Source organism: Centrocercus urophasianus, unplaced genomic scaffold (genome assembly GCF_019232065.1).
Source record: "Centrocercus urophasianus isolate 14NV4802_14NV808 unplaced genomic scaffold, USGS_Curo_1.0 seq_29, whole genome shotgun sequence".
Classification (NCBI taxonomy): domain Eukaryota; kingdom Metazoa; phylum Chordata; class Aves; order Galliformes; family Phasianidae; genus Centrocercus; species Centrocercus urophasianus.
In genome coordinates, this window is record NW_024884855.1 from 9,531,895 (window position 1) to 9,559,477 (window position 27,583).

The 27,583-nt window shown below is 45.8% G+C and overlaps 2 protein-coding genes across 2 annotated transcripts in view; one reads left to right on the plus strand and one right to left on the minus strand.

The window, feature by feature from the left end:
- FOXK1 (forkhead box K1) overlaps window positions 1-9,530 on the minus strand; it is a 58,628-nt gene extending 49,098 nt beyond the window's left edge. The window contains exon 1 of the mRNA XM_042828229.1: window positions 9,387-9,530. Within this exon, the coding sequence (XP_042684163.1) occupies window positions 9,387-9,493 (107 nt within the window). The 5' untranslated portion in view covers window positions 9,494-9,530. The remainder of the gene's footprint in view (window positions 1-9,386) is intronic.
- A 4,698-nt stretch (window positions 9,531-14,228) lies between these two features.
- LOC122165351 (cytochrome P450 3A9-like) lies at window positions 14,229-24,060 on the plus strand. Its single transcript, XM_042828231.1, has 13 exons — window positions 14,229-14,406; window positions 16,964-17,057; window positions 17,363-17,415; window positions 18,509-18,608; window positions 19,093-19,206; window positions 19,461-19,549; window positions 20,022-20,170; window positions 20,661-20,788; window positions 21,485-21,569; window positions 21,910-22,070; window positions 22,487-22,713; window positions 23,167-23,329; window positions 23,447-24,060. Exons 1-13 carry the CDS (start codon window positions 14,336-14,338, stop codon window positions 23,537-23,539), a joined length of 1,527 nt encoding a protein of 508 aa, XP_042684165.1. The 5' UTR covers window positions 14,229-14,335; the 3' UTR covers window positions 23,540-24,060.
- Window positions 24,061-27,583: the final 3,523 nt, after the last annotated feature.

The following is a 27,583-nucleotide window of genomic DNA, read 5'->3' on the forward strand; positions in this document are numbered from 1 at the left end:
GTGGTCCATCGCTGTGACTGCATCCCCACCTCCTCCGTGCTTCTCCTGGAGCTCCTCGCTGAAATTCAGCATTAGCACAGCGTGCCCCTGGAATAAAGCCTCGTAAAATATTGTTCGGATCGCTAGGCAACCGGGAGGCACGCTGCGAGTGGGGAGCAGCACACGGGCCGTTCTCTTTGTCTCTCCGTGCCGGCAACACTTTGCCTTTGATTTGCTTTTGGAAAGAAGGTTGAAGCATGCTGCTGCCGTGCACATCTGCTCTAACCTCAGGTTAATCAGCTGCATGAGAAATGCACCTAGCCTCAGTTTTCTACTGCAATAAAAGCAAAATGAAGTTTTTACTATCATGAAATCACCCTTATTCTAGCTGCTTGCTTCTTCCAAAGGCTGCTCACTCAAGGAGAGGCCATGCTTCATGGTAGCGGCCTCAATAGCGCTGGGCTTTGTGTGGCCTCAGCCCCTCTGCAGGCTGCACAGCGCTCAGTGCCGCCCAGCTAGGATGGAAAGGAAACAAATAAAAGCACACGATTTATTGGCAGGGTCTAACAGCAGTAATTGGCTATTTACAGACACATACATGAGGACATAAAGAAAATTGAACTTGGCTTGCAAGAACAAGAAGAGGAATTACTGTAGGTGTAAACAGGTGAAGTTTACTGCTAATTTCGTTAGCTAAAATGATAAAGTGCTGCTGGTTCACCTCCTCCTGTCTGCTCTGCTCTGCTCCCCTGCAGCCCAGACGCCAGCCCTGTGGCTATGCCAAGTGTGTGCGTTGTTTCCCAGTGCTCAATTTAGCACTGTAATTCCTGTTACAACAGCCACGCTGCTGAGCACATCGGTCTGCACAGAGCTCGTCTGGGCTGTCTGCTCTCACCATATCATTTCCAGATGCTACGGATTGCTTTCCTTCCATCTCCAAACTCTTGGGTGGCTGAAATCAATCACATGGACACCTGCAAAGTCCCACTGTCCTCCCATACTGACACCAGGCTTCGTCTACCCCACATCCACATCAGTGGTACTCACTGATGGAAGATGTCCTGTCAGCATAAATGGGGGTCACTGGTGAGGAAGCTGAGGGCTTTGATCCATCTCTTGTCACTGAGAGCATTTCTTCAGAGAACAAGTCTCCTATGAGGGCTGCTCCAAAACGCACCCATCAGAGGCAGATGTTGATGGGATGGCAGCAGAGGTTGAATCTTCCCACCAATATTTCATTATATTTTGTTGTTACGAGACAGATGGCAGCAGAGCGGCAGTCTGGCATGGAAGAGCATATGAAGCAAAGGTGTGCCATTGGGTTCCTCCACGTGGAAAACCAGCTACCCATTGACTTTCACCAATGCTTGCTGAACATTTTTGGAGACTGAACAGTGGATGTGAGCACAGTGAGGCAGTTGGGTGGTGCATTGCAGCTGTGGTGGCTGTGGGTCACCTCCACTGGTGCAGATGTTGATGAATGCAGGCTTTTGTTTGTTACTGGTGAAATTGTAAAAGATAATGGTGCTGACAGTGTAGAAAACCTTTTTTTTTTTTCTTTTTTTTCTTTCTTTCTTTTTTTTTTTTTTGGTAGCTGTGAATTTGCTCTAACCAACGGCGTTATTGTGCTCTTTCTATCCACCATAGTTACCATGGAAATAAATAGGAGGCATTATTTTTGGAGGAACCTACTAGATATTCCCACGTGGTGCCAACAGTGCTGAGCTAGATACTCATTTCCCCAAACTGTTAGTGAATATGGGGGTGAGGCTGCAGTTGGGATGGGGCGTCCTGCTGCTCTGGTCTTCCAGGTTCCTGCCATCGCCATCCTCCCTTTTCTGCATTGGTTCTGGAGTGATGTGAAATGGGGCCAAACCTGGGCTGTCCCCGCTCCATCTCAGGAGCTCCTTCTTCATGTGGCATTGGCAAGAGCTATTCTTTGGTTATTTTAATGCAAAATGGGGCAGCTGGAAGTGTAAGAGGGATGGTAACCTTAAGAAATGATAATTGCAGGCTTGGAGCAGTGTTGGAGTTAATAAAGGGACGTTTAATCCAATTCTCAGCTTCTATTTTAGGATCCTTTTAACTTTCCAAATCAAAAAAAAAAAAAAAAAAAAAAAAAAAAGGAAGAAGGGAGGAACAAAAATCTCCATTGCAGTGCAATTTCTTAAGCTCGTTCACAGCCCAAAGGTGAATTTCTGTGCGTGTGAGGAGTTTGAAGAAAATGCACTCGGCTGTTTCAGAGGTTTCAGAGCATGAAAGCAACATCTGCTTTAAAAATCAAAAAATAAAAGAAATTCCCTTTGCTCATCAGAGTCAAAATGAGTTTTGGTTTCACGCCTCTGATTTGGTGTATCTTGAGCTGTCCCCTGGAGAAAGCTGGCCATTCCTGTGTTGATTCGGAGAGGATGAAATTGTGTTGCAAACCAAAAGCAGACGAGGGGCAGGGAAAGAGGGGGGCAGGCAGGTGGGATCCAACCCAGGCTCGCTCGCATCTCATCCGTGGCTGTGGCTCCCTACTTTTCCCATTTAATTCATTGCACGGAAGCTGCTGGCAGCCTGCTGCCTCGGGTTGGGGTTTGTTGGGTCCTGGTTTGCTTTTGCCGTTTGCTGTGCACTGCGCTGCGCTATAGATGGCAGTGCAGGATGCAGATTTGCACACCCTGTGTGAAGAGTGCAGGCTGCACCTGCAGCTCATCCCAAGGCTTTGTGCAGATCTGTGCAAAACACGCTGTGGTTTTGCCTGGTCCTTTACAACGACATGGCTGTGACCCCCTGGATTTGCTATGACTGCTGCATCATTGAGGGCAGTAATGAGGAGGAAGGTCTCTACAATTCAGCTGCTGCTCTAACAGAGCATTCGGGTGCTCAGAATTCATGGGCACGATGTTGCAGCTTGGGCACAGTTTGCTTTTCAAAGGGACCAAGAAGTTATTTCTTTGTATGTTCCTCAGTGCGAGGTCACTGCACTGAATGCCTGTTCATACTGGGTTTGTGCTGTAAGTGAAGGTATGTGCCTTCTCAGCATCCCATCTATATATGTATAAGGACAATAAACCTCCCCAGGTTTCACCACCCGCAGCAGATTTTGCCCACTTTGTTCTCTCTTTGTACAGTTTCCTGGAGTTCTGAGGCCAGAAAGAAGCAAAGAAGCAAAATTCGTCTCCATCTACAATAGAAAATGCAGTGCTGGCAGGAATGGAGATGCTACCAGAGAGATCATGGTGGGAGTGCAGAATATCATAAACAATTACAGCAAGATGCTTCTAAAAAATCCCTCCAGGTACACAGCTGCAGCTGTTCTGCTTAAACACCTTTAGAAATCTGGCCACCAGCCCACTGCTTGAGGTGCTAAAAGAAGTCAGAGAACAGCATCAGGCGTAGGAAAGCAGATTTCCTTTCCACCAGCAAGACAAAGAGAAAAACCCAACTTTTCAATCAGGATTGAGAAAATTGCAAGAAGTAAACACTGTAATAGTTTGCACCTGTGTGCATGGCAGCTGGGAACTGTCCTTCCTTTTGCTCGGGGGTGGCATGGGGCCAGCAGCCTGTTTTGTTTCACCTTCAGCAACACACCATCCTGGGCTCCGATGCAGAGGGCTGCAGCACTTTTCTCTCTTGGGATTTTAATGTCATCTAACACATCAAGAGGATTCAAATGACAAGAATGAATGGCAGTAGCCAACCTCACGGCTTGATATTCTGATGAAATGATGCCCTGGCACATCCATCATGCTGTTTTGCTGTCAAGAGAGCTCCCATCTCTACAAGATGAGTGTGTTTTTCTTTTACAGTGTTTAAAAAAATAAAAAAAAAAGAGCAGGAAGAAGAGGCAAGCATCTGTTCTCAAGTCTTACTACCACACAAACGTAACTTTGGTACAAGGCACAGCTCCAAGCAGAGGACATGGATGAGTTCACCTAGATGGAGGTCACACCCGTTAGTAGGAGCAAAGCACGAAGGGTGAGTGTACAGCAGAGCAATGCAGTGAGGACATTTGCAAACCACAGGGCTGCACAATGTGGGGATGCAGATGCTGTGCCAGTTGCCCGGGCAACACTCCCTTCTGCAAGGTGCCCCTCTGTCTTTCCTGAGTTTTAAGGTAGGGGCCTCACTCTAAAATGCAGAATCTCCAAGCTGTAAATAAGACTCACCTCCTAATGCTGTAAATAAGACTTCTCCCCTGATACTCTTCCCTCTGATCCTTCCAGTGCTTGCTACCAGCAGCACTGCTGGTGGTTATCAAGACATGAAATCGAGAGCAGCTCCGTGGGCGTTGCTTGCTTGGGGTGAGACAGGAGGTCCCCAGCAATAAGCACAGACCCCATAATGAGAGATTGTGCCCTCTCTCCTCATTTTTGCTCCTACCGAGAGCTAGGTTGCTCCATTTTGCTGCCTTCCCTTTGATGCTCAGAGCCTGCAGGGAATAAAGCCCTGTGGGAGATTGCTGACGTGGTTTCTTTCCTGTTAGTTTCTTTTATGGGCTGAAAATAAAGACAACGAAGAAGAAAATCTGGGAAAAGTAGTTCAAGGTGTGAAGAATTCATATGGCAGGAAAATACATAAAGGGTTATCGACTCTGTCCTCCTTGGCTTCAGTCTCAGTTGGTTCACCATGCTGTGTGTTTGTTCCTCTATTATTACACATAACAACGGGGAAATGTTAGGGAGCTCAATCTCAGCCAGCCTATCCCTGCCCCCAGCAAGCAAAGACCACACTGGCTCCAGCTCACACCGCCTGGCATCTGATTGCAGCCTAGCAGAGTGTTTCAATACCAATAAACATCTTGTTTCCATGAGCAGAGCTGTTTCAGAGACATTCTTTCCCATCTTTTGTGAGCATCCAAACGTTTCATCTATCCCATAAACAGCAGTTCAGCTTCTCCAAGGGTTTGGCATCCAGGGGATGAGAGGTTCAATAGAAAACTCACCCTTTTACCCACCCTGGGCTGGGGACCCGAAGCTGTAAAACTGCAAAGGGGAGCACTGAACCGTGTAGCATGGAGCAGGAGACTGAAGCCCAGAGAAGGTCTCTCCAATCCCAGTTCCTGTCTGGAACCCACAGCACCATTACTTTTTGTGCAAGTGAGCAAGAGCAAACCCAAAACTTCTGCAGCCATGCAGAGCTGGTGGGGAATAAGATTAATGTGAGCTACCAGGAGCCTCATCAGTCTTTGTTCAGGGCTCAGAAATCTTGATCGAAACCCGCTGTGACTCACAGTATGTGCTGGCACCAACTCGACCTCGTAGGCATGACGAAGGGCAGATCCTGTTCTGAGCCGTGCTGTATAACGATCATGATTGTGTTATTGCAGAGGGCTGAAAGGGCAGGGCAGACTGTGCTGACTCTACTGCTAGCAGGGTGTCACTGCACCCATGGCATCGTCGCGGCAGTGAAGCTGTTGTCCTTCTTCTCAGGGTCCAAGCAATGGGAACAGCATTGAATTCCTCATGAGATGGATGGCAGCATCCTACGTAGATGTCAATTTCCTCTGCAAGTGCTGTGCTCACACTGATGAGAGCTGTTCTGATATGGAGACATCCTGATACCCATCAGTCCTGGGGGAAGAGATGCCTGGAGCCATCTGTTTCATCTCCTGGGAACTAAAGATGAGTTTGCCTCTTCCTTGAGGTCCTGCCAGCGATGGACCTATCAATAAGTAGCTCTTGTCCACAAGCACAAGGGAACAGAAACAGGTGGAGTTCGGTGGCCAAGCCGAAAATCAACACTATTTCAAGTGCATGATCCTGAATGCTCAGACATCTCACAGAACCACAGAATATCCCAAGTTGGAAGGGACCCATAAGGATCATCATGTCCATTCAATCAAAATTGGCTCTTCGGTACCTCAATCTAGAAGAAGTGGTGGTGCTGGGTTAGAGGTTGTTGGGTTTTTTGTTATTGTTTGCTTCATTTTCTGTCAGTAATTTTTGAGAATTTCCGTAGTTTTTTGTTTGTTTGTTGGTTGTTTGTTTTTTTTTAAGAGAGACAGATCCACTCATAAACATAAAGGCAAAGGCTGTTTTCACACTTATGTTTTCCTTCCTCTGCTTCTCATACAGCTTTATTTGTAGGTGGGTGATAATGAGAACTCTGCTGCTATTGATTTTCCAAAGAAACATATGTAACTTGGAAACACTGCAGATATTGCATGGACTTTGGAACAAGATAAGAAGAAAAGGTAATCACATTTGCAGCCTCTCCAGCTAATTAATCTGGACAGCAAACTCGAGCTGCTGTTTCGGGTCTTGGAACAAACCGAGTGCTTCCCCTGTAAGTTCTCATTTTCTGCAAGAATGTATAAATATCTGATGTAAATCAGCCAGACCCCCCAGGGATCTCACTTCTTACGCAATATTTTTATAATGGATAGGAGAACTGCTTCTTAGAGACTGAATGTTGCACAGCGAGAAAACAGAAATATTTGCTTGAATTCTTCTAAAATAACAAACGTTCTCCCTTGCTTGGTATAAACCAGAGATGGAATGAGACAGTTAAACAAGTTGTAAGAGGGTACTGCAGGGGAAGGACAGAAATCGGGGAAGGTCCAGCGTCCCGGTGACTTGGTGCAGGGAGGAATTTTCCCTTCTGGATGTGCCAGTGCTGTCCACAGACAGCCCTGCTGCCCTCCTCACCCGTGCTCTGTGGGATCAATGGGATTAAATGAGCACAAATGAGCCGGGAGCTGGGTTCCTTTGCTGCTGTGGGAAGGCGGCGTGGAAGCTGGCCCTGGTACATCCATCTCCAGTTCTGTATTGAATCTCAGCTGACAGCTTCAATAATGATAACAGATTTGGCCAAAGCCACTTTGTGCTTCCTTTACAGGAGAACAGGGTCCTCTTCCTCCCTCGCAGACAGGCTCAGGATGCATTTTGGGTGTTTGATAAGCCATCCTGCCACAGCTCAGGGACACAAAGAAATACGACCTGGCCATTAGCCCAGACCATTTCTGGGCCCTCAGCATCATCACACCACCAGGAATCCCTCTGCACTCAGTGCTCACTAGCACTGAAAGCCAGCCCAGGCCTCACCTTTCATTTTACCTGAGACTCACCTGACAAGTTAGACTGCTGGGATGCCCCAAACGCATCCTGTGAGTCGATTCCTCAGGCAGAGGCTGGATGTCAGCCAGCTCCCAGCACACAGAGAGGAGGGCAGAAATGCTGAGGATGCAGTGGCATGCGGCTATGTCTGAACCCCAATGCTACCCTGAAGCTCAGCAGCATAAAGTCAAGCCCTGTTAAGAACTCATAGAATCATAAAGAATGGAGAAAGCACTAAAATCATCTGGTCCAACCATCAAGATCATACCATTAACCACATCACTCCATGCCACATCTGCCCTTTTCCTGAACGCCTCCAGGGATGCTGACTCCACCACTTCCCTGGGCTGCCTGTTCTAATACCTCACCACTCTTTCTGAAAGCAATCATTTCCTAATATCCAAGGTGAAAGGCCTCAAGAAAACTAATAAATCATGCAGGAAAGTTAGAATAGCTGCACTTCGTTATCTGTGTGCGCATCCCAAAAATCCCTCCTGATGTTCAGCCTCTGCAGCCAGCTGCGCCGAGTTATGGGTGAAGGAGCACCATGGCTCAAGGGTGCTGAGATTTACCCTCATCTCACACCCATCTCACACAGAGAGTAGCTCAGGGATGTTTATGAAACCAAGGGAAATGAACCCAAAAAGCAGAGGGCATCCCATGCTAAGAAAGCAGGGAGCAATTGGGCTGCGCAAATTGGGGAGGATGGTTGGGTTGGCACTGCAGTGAACCACTGGCATGCTCTGCTGTCCCCGTGTTTTTGCTGGTGATGGTGAGCTCTCCAAGGCATCATTGGGTTTTACGGCTTGTGCGCATTATTAGTGCTTCACGAGTAAATAATGTCATATTTCATTGTTTATTGCTGAAAATGCACAGTAAAAAGGCTAAAGCCTGAAAAGTGCAGAAAATAATTTATGTGGGAAGAATGAATTTCCTATCATGTCAAACCACAGCTGGAATTTATCACAGTGCCCTTCAATTTGAGTCTCTGTCCAACATCGTTAAAGGTCTTTGTCATGCATTTAGGCTCAGAAATTGAAGGTGAACAAAGACCCCTGGCAAACCCCATGGTCCACACGCAGATCTCCCTTATGTGCTAAGCTCCGCATCCCATAAATAGGGCACAGCCTCATTCCTCACATGGGATCTCAGCCCATGACTGAGGTGGACTGCAGCTGTACGGATTTCTGGGCTGTTTTAGGATTGCAGGATGAAACCATGGGATTTCAGAACAAGGTTTTGAACTTTCTGTTCCCACTTCTGCTTTTTCCTTGAGAACCTGGCATGCTGCTGGGCGCTTGGGCAGCACAGTCAACCAGAGGGAATAATTGTGCTCTAATGCTGCTATTTCTGTCTGTGCCATTTATATTAAAAATACACATCCATACACGTCTTGTCAGATTTGCACCTAAAATCCCCTCCCAGGCCCAGAACCAACTCCTTTCCCAAATACATTTCTCTCCAAATTAAAAGAACAGAGATTGAAGACATAGGCAGCATGCTGCAGCAGTCCATGCTGCTCTGCTCCTCCAGCTGCTCAGATTTGGGGCTTTGGGGCTTGAGATCCCTCATTGGTGGAGCATCACTCATCCCTGCATGCAGCCAAGGTGCCTCTTGTCAGTATGCTGGGTTGGCTAAAAGGTGGAGGGACATCTGACAGCACTCCAACCAAGAAGCTCAAATCATAGAACTGTAGAATTGCTTGAGTTGGAAGGGACCATTAAAGGTCACCTAGTCCAACAGTAAATGGCCTCTACTTTGGAGAAATCTCACTTCTGGATTCTTAGCAGTGGTTGAAAGGTTTTCGATGGGACACCACCTCTCCCACACCTTCTATTGCACATTTACAGGCTCAGAGATTTGAAACACTATCACATCCAACTGTATCTATCTGGTTAAATATTCAACTAAGTAAACAGCACGGGCAAATCAGGCAGCAAGGGATGCATTTACACACAGACCACAATCAGAATCTGACATTCCTGGGTCTGGTTCACCTGAGCGACTGAGGTTACATAAGTGCTGGGGACTCTGTCCTAGGTGCATAAAGCTCAGCCTAACACAAGTCTAAAAAGGACTTCTCACAGAATGATCCAAACAACATCCTGTGCTGCTGATATGACTGGCATGCCTATATAAGTCCTCTGTAGGAGTGGGGATGGCAAAGCAGCATTTTGGAAACACAATTAGATGAAACACATTAAAAAAGCAACAGTTTTTGTTACTGCATACAGTCCTTTCCACAGCCTTCATGCACAACATCCCTGACATCCACCACTTTTGAGCACTGTGAGAGGCTGCCTGGCCCATCAGGGAGCAGTGAAGGAGCAAACCCCATATTCACATGGTGGAGAGGTCAGTTACCTGTAATCCAGAAGTTCACTTTGGCAGCTTTCTTGTTTTTCCTTCAGTCTCACGATCCTTGCTGACCAGCACAGATCCTGCTGTGGCAGAGCTGAGTTACAGCCCATGCAGGTCACAATGCAGGATGCAGAGTTGGTGGCAGGGAAAATGCAAGAAGTTACACTGTCTCTGCTTTGGGAAAAATTTTGTGCAACACTTTGCATGACAAAATCCTTATGCAGTGGGTGAACAATTTGTTTTGTTGCCCTTTAAAAGATCCATCACTTTGAATGAGTCACATGCCGTGATTTCACCTGGCTTTGACATCCCAGTGCAGAAGACCTCTTGTGCAACAATTTGCACTGACCCCTCTTGCCATGCCATTGCCAAAATCACGGCGTAACAAAGCAGCTCTTACATGTGGTGCCCCATCAAGGGACCCTCCCTGCATCTACCAGAGCAGAGCATATTCTCACACTTCGTGTTGGAAATACATCTCTCTTCCTCTATATTTTCTCAGGACTGCTGCTGCTTATTTCTGGGGCATAACCTTGTATTTCAATTCATCACAGGTAAATAGTCACATATGGAGCTAGCAGAGTATTTATTTCTTAACTCATTTTACAAGGTTAAACTCAGAGAACCTCAAACACACATTGTATTTGACTGGGAGAGAAATGCAGTGCTTAGAGTTAATTAGCTATCCCGACACGCTATAGCTTTTATGGCTATCATTTCTTAGAATGAGAAGGTATATAATGATATATTTGAAAGATTATGAAGGAAGACTGATATGTATCAGAGATATTACTTTAACTGAAAAACATCAGGAAAATGTCCTAGTTTCTGTGTTGTTCCAAAGCTCAGTATATGGAACAAAACATCCAGGGGAATTAATTACTCTTTTTGTTGAGGTTTCTTGTGAGCTTTTTAAATCCCAAGGAAATCTATGTACAGGAGGGTATCAGTCATCCACACACAGAACTACATAAAGTACCATTAGAGACCCCTGTAAATACATTGATTTTTTTATCCAGCAGCAGCGTATCGATATTTTAACCACTGACAACAAGATGTAGCCTTCATTATGAAGCATTTTTCCTTTGGGTAGCTAAACCACCACGTATCAGGGAAAATAAATAGGTTACCTCCCCACAGCTTCTGCCTATGCAGGAAGTGAGCTCCTCACACTGCTCTGGCAGAAGAGTGTCGATAAGAAATTTAATGTATTACTCCCTTCTCCCACCAGCAGTTGTCTTATCTAGTCCCACTTTGCATTATCTGAGCTTTGCTTTTTCACCCCCAAAACATGATGGGCAAAATCCTGAGCTTTCCAGGCCAGGACTGTGCTCATTTCCAGCCCAGCACTTATTCATGGCTGGGTTACATCCATTTGTCTCTATGCCAAAGTCATAATGCGATGAAATAGCTCTTCTACCTGGCATTTATCTCCCACAAATCCCCTTCCAGCCCAGCTATTCCTTCGCCAAACTAAACATACAAAGCTTTGTGGGGCACATCTCCAAGGAGTGAGGGATGCCACCCTCATTTGACCCCTACAGTGAACCGCTACATTCAGACTAGGGCTGCTCCAAGCTTGGCACAGAAATGAGTTCCACTCCCTGAAGACTTTCGGATGGTTTATCTTGATCTACAGAGTCATTCTTTTTCTCCCCTTCCTATCTGGCTGGCTTATTCCTCGCATCCTTTTTAGTATAGATGTTCATCCAACTGGGTGTAGAGTCCATTCCTACAAGGCTCTTGGCATACAGCTGGCTGAGAATACTGGCACCTCTGACTTAAAAAGCAGTCTTGGCATGGCCTACATTAAAGGTCCACACCTTCCACTAGTTCATTTCATTAATTTGTTCTCTTAGCTTATGCTTCCATTTATGGCAAACTAAATGAACGCATTTTGCTCAGCCCAAGGTAATTTTGCTCCTAAGTGCTCGTCTAGAATATCTCTAATGAGTTACCAAGATGGAAGCAGAACCAGTTCCACTGCTTGACAATTTTGGTGTGTCTTGAGAGCAAATATCTGCCGTCTCCCATATAGGGATTATCTGAGCTCTATCACAATCAGTAGCAGTTTTCTGATCTTTATCAAGAGAGACTGAAGTGCTCCATAACGAGATGACACCTCAACAATATTTATTTTCCTGGCAGTACCACCAAGTCCCTGCTGCAACCAGTGCAATCCAGGAATCAAAATCAAACTCTCTACAGCATCTCAGGAGATGCTTTCAGGATCACACTCAGAAATGGGTTGAACCTAAAGATTCAGGCTCATTCAGCCTGGCCCTCCCTATTCCCATGCAGTCCTTTCTGTCATCAATACAAAACGCTGCTCACTGTGGGCTTTGTTCTCCTTTCTATTTTTTTATTCATGTTTGCCAATAGCTCTTTCTCTTCCTTGCAATTCTTTCTCCTCCACACCTGTGTCCCAATTATAATTGTATTCCACAGTGCTTTTCTCACCCTACATCGTTTGGTTTCATGGACTGTGAAAGAAATACACGCTCTCCCATGCTACTGTGCTGGCCCCTGTTATTGCACAAGAAAACCCTCTTGCTCATCACACCTTGTTCACAACCTGGATTAGGAGCACTCTTTCATTACACCGCAAATAAAAACTTGGTGTTATCTTACTTCCCTGAAAGCCATTAATCCATTAATCTGAGCTACTTAGTGGCATTAGAAGTGGAAAAGCAGCTCAGTTCTCCTTGGAATTTACTGCACTATTTGGTTTTTTAAATCTCTTCCTCTTGGCCCATGGCAACACTCAAATTCTCCAACCAGACAGAGAGAGATGGGAAATGGGGCACTGATCACATACCCTCTGAGGTTGGGATCAGCCTTGGCTGGAGATGATGCCAAAAGCCAACATTTCTCCTCCTCTCCAGAGAGCAGAAGCCTCCTGCCCTGTCCTCCCCTTTGAAGACACAAAGGCACCCCTGAAACGCGACCTGCTCTGAGCATCACTCAGCCTGTGTGCCCAGCAGCTTGGGGCAGTGTGCGCTTCTGCAAGAGGTGTACGGGTTCAAGAGAGGGCGGGAGCTGGGAGATAAGCCAAGCTCTGAACTGGACTAAAAACATGACATGAAAACTGGTCATTACTTCCTGGGTCACTGACTTTCACCCGCCATGGATTAGTCCTGGACTTATTTTTCTATAAACTTCCTCAAAGAAAGTTTGGTTCTTGTTGTTGGGTGTGGGTTTTTTTTTTCGTTTGTTTGCTTGGTTTTTTTTTTAATATCATTGGTTCAAAGGACAAAAAGCTCACTTGGCAGTGACTACATAAGATCCCAACTCAAAACCAGACACAAAACCCTATACCTATTATTTCATTCAAGTTTTTCCAGAGACTATTCTCACCCTTAGGAGATACACGCAGGGCAATGACTAAGGGTTATTCCTAGTGAGTGCAGGGAGCCCTGCAGCAACCCTCTTCTGTGGATAAACGGTATGAAGTGGTTTCCCAACACAGTGAGTCCAGTAAATTCAGACGTCAAGGAAATGACAAAGCATGCAAAAGAGAATCCTGAGAAAACAGACACTGCTGTGACAAATGCCTGAATGGGAAAACACCCATTTAACCACATGCACTTGAAGCATCTCTGAATCAAGAGAGGCAAGACCCAACGCGGGCATGCATAGCAATGGCGTAAGGTTGTCTGTTCATGTCACGCTAGTGCAGGCTGCTTATTGCAGAACAAACTGTTCCTGAAGGTCAGAGCAGGAGTCAGGCAAGGGTGAAATGATAAAGAAATGTTCCTGAGATAAATCAGAGGGCGTCTCTCCAAATATCCCGTGTCACCACATGAACTGTGATGCACTTATTGGTCGACCCAACATCAATAACAGCAACATTCTAGGAGGCAAATGCATCCCTAGTATGTACAATAGCACCCAGTGTGTTCAGTCAACCTCCCTCCAACCACAGCAATTCTGTCATTAGGAAGTGAATTGCTCATTCTGAGGCTCTGAAAGAAGACCTAAAGTTTCTTCATCACACATCAGGGCAAACCACATGTCTTCTGCCCTACGTGCCCTCTTGCAGACGTGATGCTACGACCATTAACATCAAACATCATCCAAATGGCCAAACTTTCTCACCATGGTAATCTTCTCTTACCCCACCCATGAGCCAAGATCCTATTAACTCCATACCATTCTCATGGGGCAACCACTGCAAAATTAGTGTTTTCCCTTCACTTGAATCTTTCTGTCAACTGCTGCAGATGATCTTTCCTGAGCTGCAGGCTGCAGTTTTGGAACTGGGAGTGCTTTAACTGAGGTCTGCTCATCACTGTGAAACAACAGCATTTCTCTTTCAAGATGCCCAGCAAGAAAAGTTGATTTGTAAAGCCTTCGTAGCCTATTGGAGCAAATCAGATGCTGACCCACTATGGAGGGAAGTGGGCAGTAGTTGCTCTTCACAACACACACAAAAATACAGATATTTAAAACAAAATCTTAGACTTTGCCAAAGTTAATTCAGCTACCGGAAAAGACCTTGTCACGCAGCGTACCAATAACCTTTTCAGTTTTCTTTCCCTTAGCCTTTTGTAAACCAGCTCTGACACCTGCTTTGGGATTTACCTTTTCTTTGTAACTCTGTTCTATTTATTTTGGTGTCGGAGCCCAGGAGCATGACTCAGCAAGAAGTCAGTCATTACTATCATGACAGATAGACCAGCTGAAGTGCTTGGCAATGCATATTTTGAATGATCTGAATCATAGATATTTCAATGAGGTGTTTATCTGTCACATGGATTACAGTTCAGAGATTACTGTGTTTGTTACATTTGCCTTTTTACCCTCCTCCTTCGGGACACGAGGCCAGCCCCCACACCACGTGATTGCACACCAAATACTACTGATCACAAAACACTCCTGGTTCCTGCAGCCTGGGACAGATGGACAGAGACATACAGACAGACCTCCAAGCCAACTAGAGGAGAGCCACGATGAACCTTCTTCCTTTCTTCTCCATCGAAACCTGGATCCTCTTGCTTCTTTTTGTAGCCCTCCTGATAGCGTGAGTAAAATAGACTGTATTGGTTCTGTGTGTGTGTGACATTTTCCTATTCTTGCTGCTGTTCATTCTCATGCAAATCATCTACTGCAGAGCAAGCAGGTAGGTGTGATTTTCAGTCTCAAAAATGTTCTGAAAACCAGGATAGAAGCCTGAAGACCATACGGATGAGTGATTTTACGCCAAGGTTTGGAATGTGTGCAGATACTTTTGCAATGTTTTTACTAAGCATCAAGACAATAATCAAATCATAATGATGTCAAGCACTTGTTACCACGGATTGTATTTGCTGGCATAGCTCACTGTCTACAGAAACAGCATGAAGAAGGCTGTGCTCCTCTAAGTGAGGCTGCTTTCAGAGGAGAGCAGGCAGTAAACGATGCTACCGACAACCTTCAAAGGTAGAGAGCAAGAGGAAGGCACCAGTAGAGCAGCTATAGGACCAGCTCTCTCCTAGTAACAAGGTGCTGCATGCAGGAGCACAGCACAGTTATTCTCATGTATGTACTCAGGGGAACATCACCCACACCTGCTCCCCATCAGCCCTTCACAGGAAGAAGGAAGCAAGCCCAGAGCAAGCTCAGTTTCCTGCTCCTGGCTTTCCAGACAAATGCATCAGGCAGTTCCTGTGGAGGCAGCTGTGCCAGCAAGAAAATGCTGTTGTTCACCCAGCTGGTGCTGCTCATCTCTGCAGTGCAGCGGGGTTGGCTGAAAATCCCCCTCTGCTGGGATGCGCATCATCTCCCCTGGAAGTCCCTGCTTACAAGGCTGGACTGACAAACTTTGTAGCGCTGACAAGCCCTTAGGCAAGACAGCATGTTGCTAGCCATAAACCTTAATGATTAATGTGGTGCACAGGAGCACAACCCATTTATCTGCCCTGGCAGTGCTCCAGCTGTGGTGGTTCAGTAAACTGCAACTTCTGGCCACATTTTTTTGAACCCATTCCTGTGATTTGGAACCCTCACAAATTCGCTGGGGGCAAATTCTTAAATTAAAAATAAATAAATAAATAAAAAATCAGCCACCATCATTATTGACCCAAACCTTCCTATCCCAATAACACAGGCAGTGTAGGACTGCTGGCTGCCACAGTCCCACCTCCTGCAGTGATTTGCAATTCTGCTGCGGCTAAAAGGACAAAACTCAGATGTCTGTGCTCCGATATCTGAGCTAAAATAGATCTTCAGGGCCCATCAGCACCAAGAGGCTGCCTACAGACCTTGTGTCTGTCCAGGGAAATGCTGTCCCAGTTCACACATGAGTGGTGACCGGGCATTTCTGGTTCACTTCTGTGGTAAGAAGATGTGATGATTATTCTCTGGCTTCATAATGAACATCTCTTTTCTGCCTGCCAAAAATTGTGTCACGTTTTAACCATAAGAGCATTAGATTGCATTTCCCTGGCTATGTTTCAAGTAGATTAAGCCTCGCCTATGTTTCTATAGCATTGCGGGCCTTTGCAACCAGCCAAGTTCAGCATTCCCTGCTCCTCCCGCAGCCCCAGCTGCCCGTGAACATTACGAGAGAGAATCCATAAGCATTTTATACTTTGCACTGAATTAACATTTGACAGAAATGTTAAAAACTGACAAACTGAGCACCGACAAGCATCCATTCCCCTGTTTTTGCCCACTCTGTTTGGACCACAGGATGAGGTCCAGGTATGTGCTCCAGCAGAACCCCTGCTGGACACCCATTGCATTTGGGGCCTCTATGTTTGGCACAGTAATCATCTCCATCAAAACTCCTCTATTTCCCCAGCTTTACAGCAAAGCTGCCCCAGGGCACAGCTGTGCTGCCATCATCTCTAAGCCCAAACAGGATCTCTGATAACATCCCTCTGCCAAACCTTTGCAGCTTTACATCCCTTCTGCAATGAACTGCTCGCTTGGGGAGCTGCAGCTCCCAACCAAAAGCAAATATTTTGAAGAGCTCTTTCAACACAGCCAAAGACGAGCTTCAAAGGGCTGCAGCCCAGGCCCTCGTTGAGAAACAGAAGGCCCCGAGGTAGAAGTAATAACTTTACAGCTGCCAAAAAAGGGTGCTTCAGAAGGAAGAAATCTGCAAAGCCGTCAATAAAATCTAAAGAGAACGCTATCAAGAGGAGAGCTCCTGATGCACCGCTGCGCTGGTGCAGGAAGGGAGAACAATAAATGAAATTAAAGTGCAGCTTGACAAAAGCCCTGTTTGGGACATCTCTTCTGGCACAGTTTTGATTTCCTTTCAATGAAAACATGTGAGCTTGGTGTTTCTTCTCCCAGCTTTCTTTTCTGCCTCTCCTTCAGCTGGCAATGAGCTCCTCTTTTGCATGTTGCTAAAGACTTCGAGGTGCTGTTCCCACCAGAGCTCCCACACTCTTACAAGGCAGCTGCTTTAACCCCACGCCATCTTTCTGCATGGCAGCAGTGAGCCCTGTGTTTATTTTACCAGGCAATAATCCTTTGGGCCACTTATATCCAGCTCCTGATTCAACCTCCTCTACACAGAGATAAGGTGACATTGCCATAGCCCCAAGGCCATGGCGATGCAGCACTCTGTCATGCTTTCTGCCCCACAGATATGGAACATGGCCATTTGGGCTGTTCAAGAAGCTGGGCATTCCTGGGCCAAGACCTCTGCCTTTCTTTGGGACATGCCTGGAATACCGCAAAGTAAGTGACTGCAGCCTCCCTGCCTTGAGAAATGCCTACAGCTGTAGCTGAGCAGATACACAGCGATGATAGGTTATCTCCAAACACTGAGCTCTGCTCCAACACACAGGCTGTGCAAAGATCATGCAGGATGAAGGCTCAGTACCATAAGCATGGCACACATTCACGTGCCCCCTGCAGTTCCTCCAAAGAGGGGGGAACACTGGAGGAGCCCTCAGCATCACTTTGGAGATAACTCCTCCCAACCACCATCAGCATCATCTCCTCGTTATGCCCTGAATTCATTCTTAAATTGTTTCCCTCAGGGCTTCTTGGAATTTGACACTGAGTGCTTCAAGAAGTATGGGAAAATCTGGGGGTGAGTATTTGCATGAACAGCCATCTCTTCTTAAGCTAAAAACACAATCCACACAAAAGGAAGAAAGAAATCCCTGTGGAAAGCCCTCTTTCCTTACAGCCCTGATCCCAGCTCAATGAGCACGGCACTGGTTGGGTGCACACAGGGCTCATGTTAAAGCATGCCATGCACAGGGCTGTGCTGCTGTCATTCTATGAGGAAATTGCTTTGACCCATACTATAAAGGCTGCTCCAAAGCCAATAACAAAAGGTCCTAACCCCTAAAAAAAAAAATAAAATCAATAGCAACGCCTCTCATTTAAGGGAGAGCCTAGAACTGGGAACTCAAGTTCCTCTGGTTCCAAACAGAAAAATCACTGCAGCTCTTCCTCGTCCCACTGACCCAGCCCTGTGAGCTTCAGCAGCTCTTGCCACTCTCCTGCAGACATCTCCTATGGCTTTTACAGCTGCTGCTATGGCTTGGGCTGCAAACACATGTATCTTCTGCAGCGCACCTATTGCCCCTATAGGAACTTACAACTTTGAGTCTGAGAAAGATGTCTCGGCATGAAAGGGGAAGATGCATGAAAGGGGAAGATGCATAAATCTGCTTACATCTATATCTGTTCCAGGAGAGCATTCGGAATTTGCAGCCTAAAAAGACAAAAACAAGGCTCAAGCCTCATCTCCAAGGGTATTTCAGTGCTGGCAGCCCAAGTCTCCAGACACCAAATTCATGAGGCTGGAAGGGGTCGAACAAGTTTCCTTCTAATACTGTAACATGTTTAAGTGTCTGGAAAAACACAGAGAACCAAGGGAGAAAGCGAAAACGCTTGCTTCATTTAGTATCTGGTCCTTCGAGGGACTGATCCCTGCTCACTTCCCGGTGAATCTGGAAGGGGCTAAGGCCCCTTTATCATCAACAAAAACAGATGGGAGATGGAAGGGGACTACCAGGCCAGTTTCTACATTCCTGCACTTAGGCATCTGCAGAACAGTGAGGCTAGAGATGGAAAAGGGTTTGTTTAACACATTCTCATTCACGGGCATCAACAAAACACCACAGCAAAACTATTTGGGGTTGTTCACTTCTCTCCTCTATCCCCCCAACCAGGATTTACGATGGCAGGCAGCCTGCAGTTGTTGTCATGGACCCCCAGATCATCAAAACCGTGCTGGTGAAAGAGTGCTACTCCACTTTCACCAACCGCAGGGTAAGAGGGCAGCACTGCCGATTACCACACAGCCCAGAAAACAAAGTGCAGGGGGAGAACATCACGCTAAGTGTGCACATGGCTTCCCAGAGGGGCTGTGACTGCACTGTAGGGATTACTGTAAGCAGCCACTGTATGTCACTGTTCCCCTGCCTCAGAGCCTGGGGACTGCATAACCAGGCTGCATGCCAGCACTCCAAATACTGCTCACCCCATCTCTGTATACATAGGCACACAGAGGATGAATTTGAGAGACTGTGTGAACCAAGCTGGGGTGCAGGCTCTGGCCAACACTGCCAGGTGTGGGCACACACATGCACTCGGGCACTGGACATGTTAGGGTGCTTATGCTGCTTACGGAGATGGCACCTCTGTTTGCTTACTGCAGGAAAGTGTACAATGTATATGCACGTGCATACATCCCCATTCCTGCCAGGAAGCTGCAAACTTCCCTGGGGTTAACACCTCACCTTCTTCCTTTCAGCACGTGGATCTAGCAGGGGTGCTGAGAAATGCTGTCTCATTAGCTGAAGACGATCAGTGGAAAAGGCTCCGTACTGTGCTCTCTCCAACCTTCACCAGTGGGAAGCTAAAGGAGGTAAAACACAGAGGATGGAGCTCAGGCTAAATCAGAAAAACAGAAGGCTGTTTTCAGGCTGAGATAGTCACAGAGGTCTGACTTCTTCGGCCTCTTTAATCTATGCCTAATGCAAAATGATAAAACAGACATGACGTAAAAACAGAGCAGAGAAATCGTGTTTGCAAATATTCCTGAAAATCCCTGCGGCCTCTGTAAGCCTGCCTTCAAGGAGTAGAATGTTCTGTAGCATCCATCTCTGCTTTGTGTTGCAGATGTTTCCTACAATGAAGCACTTTGGGGAGATGTTGGTGAAAAATGTTCAAAAGAGGGTGGAAAAGAACAGCTCTGTCCCTGTGAAGGAGTAAGTAGCTGCTGGGAGCAGCAGGCTAAGCAGCAACCTTTGGCAGCAGATGCTGGGGCTCTTCCATTAGCAGAACAGAGATTGCTTGCTAGCAAACCCCACCTCTGACACAAAGTGTGGGACTGGCTGGGAATGCTAAGGGGAAAATTGAACTGGGATGTTAGAGAATTCCTAAAGGCAGAGACCCACAGGGAGCCTTCTACAGGGAATTAGAAGGGGGAAAAATGTGTTCCAGCCTCATCCTGTGTGCACACAGGTCCAAGATGACTAAATTCCACAGGAAAATCCACTTTCCCCCACATACACATCCACCTTTTTTCACCCTAAGTACCTCCCAGTTGCCATATGCCCAACTTCCATCTCAACACAGTAAATCTTAATAAGAATTTAGACCGGAATGTGGCATAGGCGCTAGGAAAAATACACTCACGTCAAATATTTAACCACAGTGTCTTTTTCCATCTTTTCTCAGCTTCTTTGGAAGCTACAGCATGGACGTAGTCACCAGCACTTCCTTCGGTGTGAACATCGACTCCATGAACAACCCCAAAAGCCCCTTTGTCAGAGAGATGCAGAAACTGACCAAGTTTGACTTTTTTGATCCAGTCTTCATCTTGTCATGTAAATGACTTTGTGTAAAAACCTTAATTCAGGTGTTGAGCTTCGCAACCATACCAGATACCCGTGCATCTGATAGATTAGCTAACCAGCAGTTACCTAGATAACCTCACTAGCTAACACAGAAGAACTGATGGCTCTGGCCTTATTGTTTCCTCACTGATAGCTCCACAGTACAACTCCAGGAAAGAGATAGGCAAGTAAATTTATGGTGGCAGGTGCCATAGTGAAAGGTGGCACGTTCTTTGTTCATCTTTCAAAGGAAATATTATATCCAGCTCAGTTATGCCCAGTTCACAGGAAGATGGGATAGGGCTGGGTATATAAGCTATTCCAGAAGGAAAAAAACAATAACAAAGCTCAGGCAAAGAAAGAAAGGAAGGGAAATAATTTGTCATTAACATGGCTACTTCCTTATTAACTCTTGTAGCTTATTTTATATGAGGTAGGGTTTATTTACACTATGAAATTTTATCCTCAAATTGTTTTTCAGTTGTATGCCCATTCCTTACCCCTCTTATGGCCAAGATGAACATCAGCCTTTTCCCCAGCGATGCTGTAGATTTCTTCCTGAGGTCTATTGACAAAATTAAGAAGGATCGTGAAAGGGAGACTCACAAGGTAAGCAGGCATGAACTTGTTATCAGTTGTGGCAGCAAACTTCCTTTTCTCACCACACTCACATGAAATGCCATCAGTTAAGGATATTGATACCAAAGATGAAGCCAAAGTCCAGTAACTCAGCATGGATTCCAGAGCTACTAAATTGTAAAAGTGCTTTTAATGCCTTGGGAAAAGTCTCATTTCAACAGTGTTGGCAGAGAAGCACAGTGGACTTTGTACATCCATGATCTGAGGCGGAATCCAGATAAAGGCAGAATGAGATTAAGCCTGGGTTTGCAAAACTTGTGATAAAACAGCAGACTAAGCCTCTTGTCTTCTTTGAAGATTAGGAAGGGGATAAGAGGAAGCAGAGTAGGCAGAACAGGGGCACTGGACGGCAGCGCTGCCTCTTGGAATTGTGCCCTCCCCTCTCCCTTTTCAAACTCAGAAAAGGTTTCCCAGCAATTTTCTCCCTTTTAGAAGTTTGGATCCCCTTTTCTGAAATGCCTTTTGAGACACCGCTTTCCTACCCAGTGCCTTCATGAAAAGGGTAGAGCGGTTTTGAAGTAGAATACAAGGGCCATGTTTTACAACAAGGATACCACAAGCACTGTGGAGACGCTTCCAGTTTCAGAGCAGCACCCAGGCTGTGAGGGCTTTGGCTGAGCCCTCCCGGTGGACCTGTCACCAAAGAAATTCTGCTCCTCTTTGCAGGGCAGGGTAGATTTTCTGCAGATGATGATTGAATCCCAGAAATCAGACAGCAACGGGAGCAGCGATGGGAAGAACTCACATAAAGGTAACAGCATCCACATGCTGGGGGAGCAGGGTCTGTGGGAGCAAGGAGAACATGGGGAGCTGTTTCCCAGAAGAAGACTCCAAGGATCACCACTGCCCAGCTCCAAGCTGGAGTTTGTCTCCTGCTGCCAGCACCATAAGGTTCCTTGGCAGGCAGGCAACCATTTTTAACCAGGAAATTACCTGGCTCCTCTCATCAAATGATATATTTCACACTAAGTAGCTATATGTGCTTGACATGAAAACCACAACAAATCTGCCCCAACTCTACCCATTGCTCCTTGTTCTTCCCTGGGATCATCAACACCATTTCTCATCTCTCCACATCCTTTCTCCTCCAGCCCTGAGTGACGTAGAGGTGCTGTCACAAGCATTCATCTTCATTTTTGCTGGGTATGAGCCCACCAGTAACACACTTTGTTACCTGGCTTATCTGCTGGCCTTGCATCCCGACGTACAGCAGAAGGTGGTGAATGAAATAGATACTGTTCTACCCAACAAGGTAAGGGGATGCCAAAGGATGGCCCAAACCTTCTGTCCTCTTAACTCAGTCAGGACAACGACCTTAGCTCTGAAACATCTTCCTCTGGGGTATTCCAAGAGCTCCAAGGCACACACAGCTCAGCCCTGTAACGGTTTTCTTTTTGCAGCTGAAGCTTTACAGAACAGTGCTCTGCACAAACCTGTTTGCCATACTTTGCACCCACGAATGGATGGATGCGACTTGACAGGCATTTTCACAACTCAAGGATAGAAAACTCAACCAACAGAGCAATTCCTACCTTGCATTTTGCTCTTCAACGAATTTGAGACATAGCTGGGGCAGAAGGGGATGGAGACACTGGTTCCAACACTCATTTTAGGAAAATCCAGTCCTCATGCTGACATACCTGATCACCTTTCACCCGCTGTCCACAGGCTCCGCTCACATATGAAGCGATAATGCAGTTGGATTACCTTGACATGGCTGTGAATGAAACCCTCCGGCTCTACCCCCTCGGAGGACGGATTGAGAGAAACTGCAAGAAAGATGTGGAGATAAACGGGGTGACCATTCCAAAAGACACCATTGTTATCATCCCACCTCACACCCTGCACCGCAACTCCGAGTACTGGCCAAACCCAGAGGAGTTCAGACCAGAAAGGTACAAAACTGCAAAACATGTCATGAAAGAGAAGAGAGATCCTGCTGCTTTTCCCTAACATAGTAATTAAGTATTAATCTGATTAGCTTCCTAATGGTGTTCTTCCTATCTTTTCACTAACGATACAAAAGAGAAATCGCAGGCTCATGGAAATGTCATTTTTAGAAGAAAATGAGCTTTGCAGTTAAAGCAGGGTTTCAAGCAATGTAATCTCATTGGGAGAATATTACTGACACCTCATAAGATCCTGTATATGGTCTTCAGATTTGCTAAAGGAACGTGTGTAGATAGCTACAAGTCCATCTTTGTGTACCTTCATTGCTGAGACATAATAGCATAAAAATGAGCGAGTTTGTGTAGGGCACCAATGAGAGATCTCCAAATAAGTAAAGAGATTTACTTATTTGCTTTCTTGCTCCCTTCATTTTATCCCCAACGTGTGTCATTATCCAGGTTCAGTAAGGAAAACAAGGACAACATAGACCCATACACATACCTGCCTTTTGGAGCTGGTCCCAGGAACTGCATTGGGATGCGATTTGCTCTTCTGACTCTGAAAGTTGCCATCACTGCCATATTGCAGCATTTCACCTTCCAGGTCTGCAAAGAAACTCAGGTGAGGCATAGAGACAATCAACTGGTACCCAGTTAACAGCCGAGTTTCCTTCCTTTCATCTCTACTCATTTCATTTCCCTACCTTGAAGTGCTCTTTTTCCCCTCTCCCTGCTGCAGATCCCTCTCAAGCTGCTCTCGACGGGACTCACGACCCCAGAGAAGCCCATCGTTCTCAAGTTAGTCCCTCGGACCAACAATGCCAAGGCATAGAACCCAACTGTGTCCTGCTGCAGTCTCATGAGCCCTATGCTAACAAAGGGGTCACACATCGCAGGAAAACTCTCATACGTGTGCAGACACAGAAGTGCAACTTAGCTAATTCTGGAAGCAATTACTACATATTTACCAAATAACACAGCTGTCAGAAATGTAACGTGGATCACTGGGCAGTGGCAATACACAACCCCCTTCATTTGATTGCAGAAATTGAGAAATAAATCCAAATGAGAAGCTGATCATCCACTCCCTTCTAAGGGGACTCCTCCATCTGGAAAGAAGGAATTATTGTTGCATCCAAGAGAAACAAGGTGTGATGGAAACGCAAATTGCTAGACCTCACTGGGCAGGGATGGGTGACTTTCTTCTTGGTGTATTGATGCTTGAAATTTTCTGTGTTATAATTGAGCCGACTGGTGTGCGACTATATCCTAGTTACCAATCCTCTCCTGTGCCATGTGTTAATTAAACTAAAGTATGTACAAATACTGTCATTAAAAATGTTTGAGAGCTGCTCTGTGTTGTGTATAGCAGCTGATCACTTCCTATTTAAAAACCGTATTCAGCCTCAGCCCTTGAAATTACCCATGTACATTGCTTTCCACTTAATTTAATGAATCTGATCCTTCATTTAATGCGATCAAGCCCTCCCATTTGTACAGTATTTTACAAACACTCCAACTCCCACCTCTCCATCTGATTAAGAGGTTGACTCCAGTTCAGCTCTGGCCAGACCTCCACCGTGCTGGAGCCACAGAGGACAGATTGCAGATCTGGGAGACGGGGACAGCACTGCAGGAGGACCACTGCTCCTGGGCATGGCTCGTCCATGCTGCCTCACATTGCTCATCATGGGAGCTCAGCCTGGTGCAAGCAAACTTAAACCCATTTCAGACCACATAAAGCGGGACTAAATATCAAAAGACAGGTCAGAGGTTCTCCTGGATCCAAATTTCACATGTTATTTAGCCCTGGTGTACTGTGCTGGCCGTGATGCCTGCAAACCAAGCAGGAGCTGGTCAAATGGGAAAGGTCTGTGGAAGATATTCAAATAGCTGAAGTTACCCCTTCACTCTCTTCTTGCATCCTTTGCTCCAAGGCGTGTTTCTCAATCCACTTATTATGGTCTATAATTTCCTCTCATGCCCACATGCTTTTATCTTTAGTCTTCAGCAGACTGAACTGCAACACGATCCAAATGCTACCATCCAACATAGTACAGATTTATTCAAGAATTAACGTCCTTTTAATGGTGACAGCAATTAACTGTTTGAGAGCAGACAGCCAACAGCTTGTTAAGCTCTTGATCACTGGAATCCTTTAACCAAAGCCATCAGTTCTTCAGAAAGACACAGTAACAATCCCCAGGCTTTAATTCAAGAGTTAGCAGCTTGTGCTGTCCCAAAAGGCAGATAAAACAATTAGAGTGCTCCCTTCTGATGCATCATCTGTGAAAAATTGTTTGGGTTTTGCTATGTACACAGAAAGGCGTGGTTGGAAGTGCTGCCAATAGGGCTGTGCTTGTTTTTTTTTGCTCATCTCTTAGCAGGGGTTAAAAGCTTCTGGTGAAACAGCTGGACCCGCAGCAGCCAGCACTGATGGAAGAGTGCAACACCCCTGCACTGACAGAATGGTTAAAAATGCTTTTCTAAAAAAAAGAAAAAAAGAAAAAAGAAAGTGTTAAGTTAAAGTAACTCCAGTCTGTGCAAGGAGGAAGGAAAGCAGAAGCCATGAAAGCAGCAAGTCACAGGCCAAACAGCTGCATTGGGACAGGAAAGCCATGTTAGTGTCTTATGAACCAGATGATGCTCACACACACAATGCTGGGAGCAAGAGCAGGCTAAGCCAACTGCAGCCCAATGCAATCCCTGCCCTGTACAGGGAAATCACCAAGTGAAACCATACACATCGTTCCTCCAAGTGTGAAAATGCGACTAAAAGACTGGTGTCAGCCCATTATGACCTGCCAGGAGTATAAAAGCCCATAAATGATGGGCAACAGAATCATGGGGTGAGTCTTCCAGAAGTAAATCAGATTCTCTGTGCTTTACCTCCATAATATGACTCTGCCTTCACAGGCTGCCTCCATCCTCCCTTTGCTTCCCATCTCCCTGCTGCCCATCACCACCCATGGCCATCCCTCAGCAGGGAACAGGCCAGGAGCCTGCCTGTGCTGCAAGCTGCGCAGCCATTGCATTGATTGCCACCCTTTTGGCTGTTTCCTCTTAAAATCAGAGATACTATTGTTTAAACCAAAGATCCCAGTGCGCTCTGCTTTTGAGTGTTTTTACTGATAAACGATATTTATCATTTCTACTGTTCCAGATACTATCATATCTACTCCTTGTTGATCTTCCCTACGTACTGTTGGCAGCTGTGGAATGTGGTGCTGTCCCATTGCATCTGAGTCTCTTTGTCAGATAGAAAAGCTTCCTAGCAGCTCAATGGGAAGTTAATTTTGGTTAATTCTGTTCCCTTCCACCCCTAAATCTTTCCAAATTCCGACCATGGCAGAAAGCGAGAAAAAAAAAAATAAATGAAAAAGAGCAACGCAACAACATATTACAGATAAGCTTTTCACACAGTTATTTCAAGCAGGAGAGTTGTTGTCAAAGGGCAGCCACAGTGAAAGGATAAAGAAATGGCACCCTGAAAAAACACATGGTGTTGGTCCACTCCGTAGGAAGATTTCTGCAATTATGCATGACTGCATTCCCTGCCCTTCCAAAGGCGTGCTGGGAGTGTCCCAAGGAAGATGTACATCCCACAACACAGGAGCTGGTATTGCATCAGTTCTGATGAAAGACAAAAACAGTTCTAAAGGGGAGATTTGTTTCTTCCTCTCAGTTAACTACAACAGAGCAGCCATTAACGTTACAGTAACTTGCCTAAATGATGTAATAATTCCAGTTGATTGCGGTGATCAAATGGATTTTATGAAAAACAAATTTCCCGCTTACAACAAAGGAACATTTCATGTGCCTTCTTACCACAGCAGTCATCAGGCATTTCAAAACCAGCCCGAGCCCCGACAGAGAGAAGAATGGCCTGACTATTACCAAACTAACTGTCCCTAAAGTATTGAAGTCTTTTGCAATTCCATCTTGCCTTTAAAGTGAAAAATGAAACATTTTCAGACATATTTCACCCAAAAGGAGGAATAGGCAGCGCTGCTCCTTTTTCTCCCCTCTGCTGATGATTCAATACATCCTCTATTGATACTCTGCCATCAGACGCCTACGTGCTAGAAAGTGCACAAAGGAAAAAGCTGACGCGCAGAACACGCCTGGTTGTCACAGTCCTTCCTTCCTCCCTCTGTCTTCCTATTAGCAAGAAGAAGCCGGCGCAGGGAATTACCAGGTATGACAGATAGTTTGGAAACAGGGAAAATCTGCAGTTGCATTTATCCTCTGACATCACCTTCGTCTGCAGTAATGGAGGGAATTAGGAGCCCTGCATTCCTCACCGCACTGGTATGGAATTTTGAAAACCCTTACTATGGCACAAATGTTGACAGGATATTTTATTTACTGCATCATTAAAGGTTAAAGAGACTCATTCTCCAGAGGATTTTTTTTTTTTTTTTTTTTTTTTCAGCTCTTAATATCAATTAAAGCTAATTTCAGCTCTACCCTAATGATTAACATAAAATATGGAAAAAGCTCTGAGCGTTTCTGTGCATTACTTCACTTCTCCTGGATTACTGGGGCACCGAAGCAGCTTTACACCACCACGACACAGCTCTACCAGCCTCCCCCAACCCAGGGTTGTCCACCTATTTGTGCTCCAGAATCAAAGGCACTGGGACTGGAGAACACAGTTGGAAAATACATCACACGGTCCAACCTCCAGCACACAGAGCATGGGCTTGCATTAACTTGCCCCAACCTTATCTAACCTTTTCAGAACTTGCCCGCTTGCATCCTAATTTTAAGGCGCTTATTGTTAACAAAAGTTAATCTGAGATTGATCTGCAGCCAAAGGTCACAGCAAAAGCCAGAGGGAAGGTGAGGAGTGATACGGATGCTCCCAAGAAGG